At 45.4% G+C, this 10,647-nt stretch overlaps 2 protein-coding genes and 1 non-coding gene across 3 annotated transcripts; 2 read left to right on the top strand and 1 right to left on the bottom strand.

Moving 5' to 3' along the window:
* LOC138893573 (uncharacterized) lies at positions 1-906 on the bottom strand. Its single transcript, XM_070178202.1, has one exon. The coding sequence runs from the start codon at positions 904-906 to the stop codon at positions 1-3; it is 906 nt and encodes a 301-aa protein (XP_070034303.1).
* An 837-nt stretch (positions 907-1,743) lies between these two features.
* LOC117274515 (small nucleolar RNA R71) lies at positions 1,744-1,850 on the top strand. The gene has a single exon (XR_004504632.1). It is a non-coding gene; the product is annotated as a small nucleolar RNA R71 (small nucleolar RNA).
* A 4,065-nt stretch (positions 1,851-5,915) lies between these two features.
* LOC138893574 (uncharacterized) lies at positions 5,916-8,290 on the top strand. Its single transcript, XM_070178203.1, has 3 exons — positions 5,916-6,039; positions 6,175-6,686; positions 7,727-8,290. Exons 1-3 carry the CDS (start codon positions 5,916-5,918, stop codon positions 8,288-8,290), a joined length of 1,200 nt encoding a protein of 399 aa, XP_070034304.1.
* The last annotated feature ends 2,357 nt before the right edge of the window (positions 8,291-10,647 follow it).

Consider the following 10,647-nt stretch of genomic DNA (forward strand, 5'->3'; position numbering starts at 1 on the left):
TCACCGCATGGACTTTTGCACATTAAATGTTATTTCTTTATTATTCAGCCTCATCTTTAAATCCTCACTTTCACAATCAATCAAAGCTCTTCCTGTGGTCAAGAATGGCCTTCCCAAAATTATGGGAATCTCCTCATCAACCTGGCAGTCCAGAATGACAAAATCTGCCGGAAACACAAACTTTCCAACTTGCATAAGTACATCGTCAAGTATACCTAATGGACTTTTCACCATTCGATCAGCTAGTTGTAGTAACATGGATGTGGGCCTTGCTCTTCCAATTCCTAACTTTTTATAGATAGCCAATAGCATCAGATTTATGCTCGCCCCCAAATCACACAATGCTTTGGCGAATGCATAGCTACCTATGGTGCATGGAATTGTGAAGCTTCCAGGGTCAGATAGCTTCTCAGCTATAGGTCTTGTCACAATAGCACTACAGGTTTGAGTCAATGTCACAGTTTCCAAGTCTTGAAAGTCAAACTTGCGTGACATCAAGTCCTTCATCATTTTTGCATACCCGGGCATCTCCCTCAAAGCATCAATTAGAGGAATGTTTACATGAATTTGCTTCAAAGTTTCCATGAATTTTTTGTATTGTTCATCCTTCTGATATTTAGCCAACCTCTGCGCGAAGGGTGCTGGAGGTCGCTTACTTCCTGTGACTTGAGTTAGATCCTGCTCCGGCACTTTTTCCGATGCCTTCTCTTGCACTTTCTCAGTCTCCTTTGCAACCTCTTTTTCTTTGCTTGTTTCCTCTTGTGCATGTTGTACCGTTACCTTTGTTAACCCCGTTGAATCATCTACCTCAATTGGTACTGGCACAAGTATCTCAGTTGGTCGGCTTTCGCGAGCAATTTCTTGCTTTTGATCAAAATCTCTACCATTTCGTAGACTCACCGCCATAAGCTGCTTCAGGCCCTACTCTTTTAGATTGACATGTGTGTCCATAGGTAACGTCTCTTGGGGACGATTATTCATATCCATAGATATCTGCCTTAATTGAATCTCAATGCCTTTTATCGCTGAGTCATGTGCTTCAACCTTCTCTTGCATTTTTTCATTAGACCCAATCAGTTGTTGCAACATCCTTTTAATTTCAGATAACTAATCATCTTGTCTCACTATCTGTTGTTGTTGATGCTGCTGATAAGCTAGCTGTTGATTTTGCTGATTGTATCCTTATTGCCTTTGGTAAGGCACGACTTGACCCTGTGGTCGCATAACTCCAGGATTAGTGCTATTATTGTACTGCTGTTGTGCTAGCCTATATTGTTGATTCTGTTGTCCCCAAGTCTAACCACCTTGTCTCTGGCCTCCATAGTTGCCCACATAGTTCATATTCTCCTGATAGTTATGGTTGTCACTTTCACCACTCCACGAGCACACATATGGTTGGTTAATGCATGGTGTACATAAGCCCCCATTAGTCGTGTCAACTATGTGTACCTGCTTCTGGCCTGATTCATCAATCTTCTTAGTGAGGATACTCATTTGCGTCATCATCGTAGCCATATTCTGGGCTATGGAGTTATTTGGGTCCAAAGCTACTGAGTGAACTACAGGGGTGATTGTAGTGTCTCTTGTCATCCATCCTGAGTTTTGAGCCATTTTATCTAGTAGGACCTTACACTCTCTGAAAGTTTTGCTAAAAAAAATGCTCCACCTGCTGAAGTATCAATGTTGGCCTTCAAGCTATCTGCCAATCCAATGTAAAACCTTTGTCCGAACATCTGATTTGGAATTCCATGATGTGGACACTTAACTAGCATCCCTTTGAACCTCTCCCACATTTCTTATAGTGTTTCAGCTGGTTTCTGCCTAAAGCTCAATATCTCATCAACTTGCTTGGTAGTTTTATTGGGTGGGTAGAACTTGTTCAAAAACTGCTTGACTATTTCCTCCCAAGTGGTGATGGAGTTTATGAGGAGCGAATTGAGCTAAGTTTGAGCTTCTCCAGTCACTGAGAATGGAAACAGTAATAGTCTAATTACTTCCAGTGTCATATTCGGTTGCCTTTGAGTGATACAAATTGACAAAACATTTTTCAGATGATGCTGTGGATCTTCAATGTAAGACCCGGAGAACAGTCCCTTGTTCTGCAACAGATATAGCATGTTGTTTGTGATTTGAAATGACTCTGCTTGTATCTAAGGGACTGAAATTTTGGTTGCTAGATTTTCAATGGTGGGTTATGCCCAATCATACAAGGCCGCTTCTGGCATAAGAGGTGCCACACCTTGATTTTTGGGTCATTCCCATTATTTCTGTTGTTTGGGTTGTCTATTACGTCACCCATGTTGTAACGACCCGGCCGGTCGTTTGGAGAGTTAGAGATTCGAGCCCCTATTAATTGTTTTCCCTATATCTATTTCTGCTATTGTGACTTGCCGGGATGATTGGTTTTGAGTTTCGGAGTGTTTTGGGACACTTAGTCCCTAAATGAGAGCTTAAGCCTTAGGATTTGGACCGTAGTCGGAACTGTATGAAGACGACTTCGGAATGAAATTCCGTCGGTTCCGTTAGCTCTGTTAGGTGAATTTGGGTTTAGGGGCGTGTCCAGATTGTGTTTTGGAGCTCTATAACTCATTTAGGCTTGAAATGGCGAATGTCGAATTTTTGGAGTTTTGGGCCGGTAGTGGAATTTTTGATATCGGGGTCATTTTCCAATTCTGGAAGTTGGAGTAGGTCCGTAATGTTGATTATGACTTGTGCAAAATTTGAGGTCAATCAGACGTGATTTGATAGGTTTCGGCATCAGTTGTAGAATTTTGAAGTTTTAAGTTCTTTAAGTTTGAATTGGAGGGTGATTCGTGATTTTAGAATTGTTTGATGTGATTTGAGAGCTCGACTAAGTTCGTATGGTGTTTTAGGAGTGGTTGGTATATTTGGTCGAGGTCCCGGGGGGCCTCGGGTGAGTTTCGGATGCTTAACGGATCACTTTTGGACTTTGGAAGATTGCAGATTTCTGGTGTTCTATTGCAGGCATTTTCTTCATCGCGTTCGCGAAGGAGTCCTCGCGTTCGCGTAAGGTATCTGGGAAGGGCATCTGAATTACTCTTCGCATCCGTGATGTCGCAATCGCATTCGCGAAGGTGTGGAACCTCGAAGCTACGCGTTCGAGACATGGTCCTCGCGTTCGCGAAGAAGAACTGGAGGCAGGCGAGATTTCGTGCTTCGCGTTCGCAATGGAGATCCCGCGTTCGCAAAGGGTCAAGCTGAGTGGTCTTCGCATTCGCGACATGTGCATCACGTTCGCGATGGAGGAATTTTGGGCCGAAGAAAATTGTACTTTGCGAACGAGAGGGTGTGGCCGCGTTCGCGAAGAAGGACGCGTCTGGGCAGTATTAAAGTTTCCAAAAACGGGGGTTGTGCCATTTTTATCAAAAGCTTGAGTTGGGAGCTCGGATTTTGGACGAGGGATTGAGGGATTGAGGGATTTTCAGAGTTATCGATTGGGTAACGATTCTTAACTCCTTTATGGTTATATTCCACTAATCTATGCTTGAATGCATCGTTTAATTTCGGATTTGGGGTGAAAATTGAGAAACGTTCTTGGCCGAATTTTGGGGTTTTGATCGAGATTTTGGTATTGGATTTGAGCAATTTTGGTACGAGTAAACTCGTGAGTGAATGGGTGTTCGTATTTTGTGACTTTTACCCGATTCCAAGACGTGGGCCCCACAGGCGATTTTTGAGTTAGTTTCGGAATTTTTGTTAAAATGTTGATTTCATTAATTAGATGAGTCTATTATGGTTGTATTTATGATATGTAATTGTTTTGGCTAGATTTGGTCCATTCAGAGCCGGATATTCGTGGGAAAGGCATGGTGACTGATTGATTGAGCTTGGTTCGAGGTAAGTGGCTTGTCTAACCTTGTGTTGGGGACTTTCCCCTTAGGATATTTCGATATTATTTGGTGTGTGGGCACCGTGTACGTGAGGTGACGAGTATGTACACGGGATGTTATTGCAAAAATCCCATTTATCCTTTTAAAATCATAAATCGTTTCTCTTATTGAATTTGCACTAATATGTTTAATTATTTAGTTTAGACTAGAAAAGCATGGTTACGTGTTTTAACTGCCTAATTGACATTCTGTGCGCCGTGCGTAGTTAAATCCCTATTTTCCTTATCTGTGATTAGTGTAAACTGTATGATTCGAGGCCATACCTGTCATTTTATCTTGCATTGCATATTTACTTTGGGACTACGAACGTATTCCGGGAGATCCCCCAGCACTGCATAATTACTTTGGGACTACAGACGTATTTCGGGAGATCCCCCAGCACTACATATTTACTTTGGGACTACGGACATATTCCGGGAGATCCCCCTGTACTGCATATTCATTCGGAACTACGGGACGACATCCCGGGAGATTCCCCATTGTGTTTACTTCGTTCTGAGCCGAGGGCTCCTTTAACTGTTAAATTTTTGAGAATTTCTTTAACTGTGTTACCGTAAATTTTACTTATATATTTTACTGTTTAATTTATTATATTTACTCCGGTAGGGCGTTTACCTAACCTCGTCACTACTTGATTGAGGTTAGTCTTGGCACTTACTGGGTACCATTGTGGTGTACTCATGCTACTCTCTGCACATGTTTTCGTGTGCAGATCTAGGTGCACCTTATCAGTCGTACTATCAGTGAGCCGGGACAACTTTGGAGACTTCAAGGTATATCTGCCGCGTTCGCAGACCTCGGAGTCCCCTTCTACTCTTTCTCATGTCCATTATTTTATGTATCTTCCTTGTTAGATTCTAATGTATAGAGACACTAGACTTTTCCTTCTGTAGTTTGTGATTCACGATGTTCCGGGTTTTGGGGATTGTTGTATATTTTTGAATAGTTGGTTAAATTTATATATATTTTTTCATTATTCCGCAAAGTGTTAGGCTTACCTAGTTGTAGAGACTAGGTGTCATCACGACGTCATACGGTGGGGAAATTGGGTCGTGACAAGTTGATATCAGAGCTCTAGGTTCGTAGGTGTCGTGAGTCACAAACCGGTTTATTAGAGTCTCGCGGATCGGTATAGAGACATCTGTACTTATCTTCGTGAGGCTATGGAACTGTTAGGAAAATTTCACTACTTTGATTCCTTGTCGTGCGAAAAATTATTGACTTCAAAGATTCTAAACTTTTGTATTCTATTCTCTCACAGATGGTGAGGACACGTACAAGCGGATCTGATAACCAGGCACCCGTGCCCCCTGCTAGAGCTGTGAGAGGCCGGGGCCGGGGTAAAGGCCGAGAACGTCCACATGGTGCAGCCAAAGAACCCGCACGAGCCACTACAGAAGAGCCCCAGTAGGTCAAGCTAGAGGGCAGACACCTGAGATACCTGTTGCTGCACCAGCCCTCCAGGAGACTCTAGCCCAGTTTCTGAACATGTTTAGCACCTTAGCTCAGGCTAGATTGATTCCACTTGCTCCTGCCACATCTCAGGATGGGGGAGGAGCACACACTCCCATCGCCGGTACTCCAGAGCAGCGGGTTCAGGTCGACCAGGTTCCAGAGGTTATACCAATGCAGTCGGTAGCTCCAGCTCAGCCCGAGGTTAGGGCAGCAGCTTCTGAGGCAGAGCATCTCAGACTTGAGAGGTGCAAGAAGTACCACCCACTTACTTTCAGTGTACTAGCTTCAGATGATGCTCTGGGTTTTCTTGAGGAGAGTCATCGTATTCTCCGTACTATGGGCATTGTGGAGACAAATGGGGTTTCTTTCACCGCTTTCCAGCTGAGGGGAGCGGCAAATCAGTGGTGGCGTGCCTATGAGCTGATTAGTCCGGACGAGGCAGCCTCACTCACTTGGACTTAGTTCTCAGAGATGTTCTTGCGTGAGTATGTTCCTCAGAGCCTCAGGGATGCTTAGCGTGCAGAGTTTGAGCAGTTGCGCCAGGGTACTATGATTGTGTCGGAATATGCAGTCCGTTTCAGTGAGTTAGCTGGCCATGCATCGGCTCTGGTTGCTACAGTTAGAGAAAGGGTTCGTCGCTTCATTGAGGGACTCCACCCCAGTATTCGGACCAGTATGTCCAGGGAGTTGGAGATGAACATCACTTATCAGCAGGCAGTGAGCATTGCTAGGAGAGTGGAGGGCATGTTTGCCCGGTACAGAGAGGAGAGAGAGGCCAAGAGGTCTCGAGAGATTGGTCATTATTCAGGAGCTTGTGCGCCAGCAGCACGCTATGGTAGGGGCTTTGTGAGTCGCCCTGTTCATTCAGCTCTTCCAGTAGCCAGTGGTGTTCTAGCTCCTCCTAGACCTCAGGAGCCCTATTATGCACCGCCAGTAGCCAGTATGCCTCCTACTCGAGGTGCTATTACCGGCCAGTCCAGCAGGCCAGGTCCGAGTCAGTCTCAGCTGCCGCGTTTTCCGAGAGGTTGTTTTGAGTGTGGTGATACTCGTCACCTGGTTAGAGATTGCCCCAGAGCCAGGAGGGGTGCACCTCCACAAACTTATCAGCCTCTACGTGCTCCACCAGTTCCTCCAGCCATTCTTCCACCACCAACTGCCACCCCACTTCCTCAGTTTGCTCGAGGTGGAGGTCGGGGAGGTCGAGGTCGCCCTAGAGGGGGAGGCCAGGCTAGGTATTATGCCCTTCTAGCCCGTTTAGAGGCCGTTGCTTCAGATTCAGTCATCACAGGTATCGTCCCTGTCTGTCATAGGGATGCATCGGTATTATTTGACCCAGGCTCTACGTATTCATATGTGTCTTCTTATTTTGCTCCACATTTGGGGATATCTCGGGATTCTTTGAGTTCCCCTGTTTATGTATCTACTCCCGTGGGAGATTCTCTCATTGTGAACCGCGTATATCGGTCGTGTTTGATTGCTCTTAGTGGTTTTGAGACCAGAGCTGATTTGTTATTACTCAGTATGGTAGATTTTGATGTTATCTTAGGCATGGATTGGTTGTCGCCCCATTATGCTTTTCTTGATTATCACGCTAAGACCGTGATACTGGCTATGCTAGGGTTGCCGAGATTAGAGTGGAGAGGTACCTTAGAGTATACTTCCCGCAGGGTCATTTTATTTCTTAAGGCTCAGCGAATGGTTGAGAAGGGGTGTGATGCGTATTTGGCCTATGTGAGAGATGTCAGTATTGATACCCTACAGTCGAGTCAGTTCCAGTAGTGAGGGACTTCCCTGATGTGTTTCCAGCTGATCTTCCAGGTATGCCGCCCGATAGAGATATTGATTTTGGCATTGATTTGTTGCCGGGCACTCAGCCCATTTCTATTTCTCCTTACCGTATGGCTCCTCCTGAGTTGAAGGAGTTAAAGGAGCAGTTGCAGGAGTTGCTTGATAAGGGTTTCATCAGGCCCAGTGTATCACCTTGGGGTGCTCTGGTCTTATTTGTGAAGAAGAAGGATGGCTCTATGCGTATGTGTATTGATTATCGGCAGTTGAACAAAGTTACAGTGAAGAACAGGTATCCTTTACCTCGCATCGATGATTTATTTGATCAGTTACAGGGTGCTAGGGTGTTTTCCAAGATTGACTTGCGTTCTGGCTATCATCAGTTGAAGATTCGGGAGCCGAAAATCCCGAAGACTGCTTTCACGACTAGATATGGTCACTATGAGTTTCTTGTCATGTCATTTGGGCTGACCAATGCCCCAACAGCCTTTATGCATTTGATGCACAGTGTGTTCCGGCCTTATCTTGATTCCTTTGTCATTGCGTTTATTGACGACATCTTGGTATATTCCCAGTCTCGAGAAGATCATGAGCATCACCTAAGGACTGCACTTCAGACCTTGAGAGAAAAGAAGTTGTATGCAAAAATTTTAAAGTGTGAGTTTTGGTTAGACTCAGTGGCATTCTTGGGTCATATAGTATCGAGTGAGGGGATCCAGGTAGATACGAATAAGATTGAAGCAGTGCAGAGTTGGCCCAAGCCGTCCTCAGCTACAGAGATCCGAAGTTTTCTTGGTTTGGCAGGGTATTACCGTCGCTTTGTAGAGGGATTTTCATCTATTGCGGCATCTAAGACTAGATTGACCCAGAAGGGTGCTCCATTCAGGTGGACCAAGGAGTGTGAGGAGAGTTTTCATAAGCTCAAGACATCTTTGACTACAGCCCCAGTATTAGTATTGCCTACAGGTTCGGGTTCCTACACTATCTACTGTGATGCCTCGAGAATTGGCCTTAGAGCGGTATTGATGCAGGACAGTAGGGTGATTGCCTATGCGTCTAGACAGTTGAAGGTGAATGAGAAGAATTATCCAGTTCATGATCTCGAGTTAGCAGCTATTGTTCACGCCGTAAAGATCTAGCGTCACTATTTGTACGGTGTTCCCTGTTAGATTTACACTGATCACTGGAGTTTGCAACACTTGTTCAGGCAGAAGGACCTTAATTTGCGTTAGCGGAGGTGGTTGGATCTATTTAAAGACTATGATATCACTATATTATACCACCCGGGGAAGGCCAATGTAGTGGCCGACGCCTTAAGTCGTCGGGCAGAGAGTTTGGAGAGTTTGGCGTATCTTCCGGCAGCTGAGAGGCCCTTAGCTTTAGATGTTCAGGCCTTAGCCAGTCAGTTCATGAGATTGGATATTTCAGAACCTAGCTGGGTATTAGCTTGTGTGGTTGCTCGGTCTTCTCTTTATGACCGTATCAGGGAGCGCCAGTATGATGATCTTCATCTTCTAGTTCTCCAGGACAGGGTTCGATGAGGTGATGCCAAAGATGTGACTATTGGTGATGATGGTGTGATGAGGATGCAAGGCCGGATCTATGTGCCCAATGTAGATGGACTTCGGGAGTTGATTCTCGAGGAGGCCCACAGCTCGCGGTACTCCATTCACCCTGGTGCCGCGAAGATGTACCAGGATTTGAGACAGCACTACTGGTGGAGGAGGATGAAGAAGGATATAGTTGGGTTTGTGGCCAAGTGTCTCAACTGTCAGCAGGTCAAATATGAGCACCAGAGGACGGGTGGATTACTTTAGAGGTTAGAGATCCCAGAGTGGAAGTGGGAGCGGATCACCATGGACTTTGTAGTTGGACTTCCACGGACTTTGAGAAAGTTTGATGCTATTTGGGTAATCGTGGATCGGCTGACCAAGTCAGCTCATTTTATTCCAGTGTTGACCACTTATTCTTCTGAGAGGTTGGCTGGGATTTATATCAGAGAGATTGTCCGCCTACATGGTATTCCAATATCCATCATTTCAGACAGAGGTACACAGTTGACATCACGGTTTTGGAGAGCCGTACAGCAGGAGTTGGGTACTAGGGTGGAGTTGAGAACAACCTTTCACCCTCAAACGGACGGGCAGTCCGAGTGCACGATTCAGATTCTTAAGGATATGCTTCGTGCCTGTGTGATGAAGTTCGGAGGGTCATGGGACCAATACTTGCCACTTGCAGAGTTCGCTTATAACAACAGTTACCAGTCCAACATTCAGATAGCACCATTGAGGCTTTGTATGGTAGGCAGTGCTGGTCCCCAGTGGGATGGTTTGAGCCGGGCGAGGCCCGATTGTTGGGTACAGATTTGGTCCAGGATGCCCTGGATAAGGTGAAGGTGATTTAGGAGAGACTTCGCACAACCCATTCCAGGCAGAAGAGTTATATGGATCGGAAGGTTCGTGACTTGGCATTTATGGTTGGTGAGCGGGTCTTGCTTCGGGTATCGCCTATGAAGGGCGTCACGAGGTTCTAGAAGAAGGGCAAGCTGAGCCCGAGGTTCATTGGTCCTTTTGAGATATTGCGGCGAGTTGGGGAGGTTGCTTATGAGCTTGCCTTGCCTCCCAGTCTAGCAGGAGTTCACCCGGTATTCCACGTGTCTATGCTCCGGAAGTATCACAGTAATCCGACTAATGTATTGGATTTCAGCTCAGTCCAGTTGGACAAGGATCTGTCTTATGTTGAGGAGCCAGTAGTCATTTTGGACAGGCAGGTCAGAAAGCTCAGGTCAAAGAATATTGCTTCATTATAGGTCCAGTGGAGAGGTCAGCCGGTCGGGGAGGCGACTTGGGAGACCGAGCAGGATATGCACAGCCAGTACCCTCATCTTTTAACAGTTTCAGGTATGTCTTTATACTCGTTCGAGGACGAACGATGATTTTAAGAGGGGGAGGATGTAACGACCCGGCTGATCGTTTTGAGATTTAAAGCCCTTAGCCCCTATTAACTGTTTTCCATCTATTTCTGCTATTGTGACTTACCTGGATGATTGGTTTTGAGTTTCGGAGTGTTTTGAGACACTTAGTCCCTAAATGAGAGCTTAAGCCTTAGGATTTGGACCGTAGTCGGAATTGTATGAAGACGACTCCAGAATGGAATTCCGTCGGTTCCGTTAGCTCTGTTAGGTGAATTTGGGTTTAGGGGCGTGTCCAGAATGTGTTTTGGAGCTTCGTAGCTCATTTAGACTTGAAATGGCGAAAGTCGAATTTTTGGAATTTTGGGACGGTAGTGGAATTTTTGATATCGGGGTCGTTTTCCGATTCCGAAAGTTGGAGTAGGTCCGTAATGTTTATTATGACTTGTGTGTAGAATTTGCGGCCAATCAGACGTGATTTGATAGGTTTCGGCATCAGTGTAGAATTTTGAAGTTTCAAGTTCTTTAAGTTTGAATTGGAGGGTGATTCGTGATTTTAGAATTGTTTGATGTGATTTGAGAGCT

The sequence above is a fragment of the Nicotiana tomentosiformis genome, chromosome 6 (genome assembly GCF_000390325.3).
Source record: "Nicotiana tomentosiformis chromosome 6, ASM39032v3, whole genome shotgun sequence".
Lineage (NCBI taxonomy): Eukaryota > Viridiplantae > Streptophyta > Magnoliopsida > Solanales > Solanaceae > Nicotiana > Nicotiana tomentosiformis.

Bases quoted from the DNA above. Each gene is read 5' to 3' on its own strand.
- LOC138893573 (XM_070178202.1), bottom strand. From the start codon at position 906: ATGGCGGTGAGTCTACGAAATGGTAGAGATTTTGATCAAAAGCAAGAA.
- LOC138893574 (XM_070178203.1), top strand. From the start codon at position 5,916: ATGATTGTGTCGGAATATGCAGTCCGTTTCAGTGAGTTAGCTGGCCAT. The intron at 6,040-6,174 runs GTATGTCCAGGG...GTCATTATTCAG, and splicing joins CCACCCCAGTATTCGGACCA to GAGCTTGTGCGCCAGCAGCA. The intron at 6,687-7,726 runs GTATTATTTGAC...GTATATTCCCAG, and splicing joins TCTGTCATAGGGATGCATCG to TCTCGAGAAGATCATGAGCA.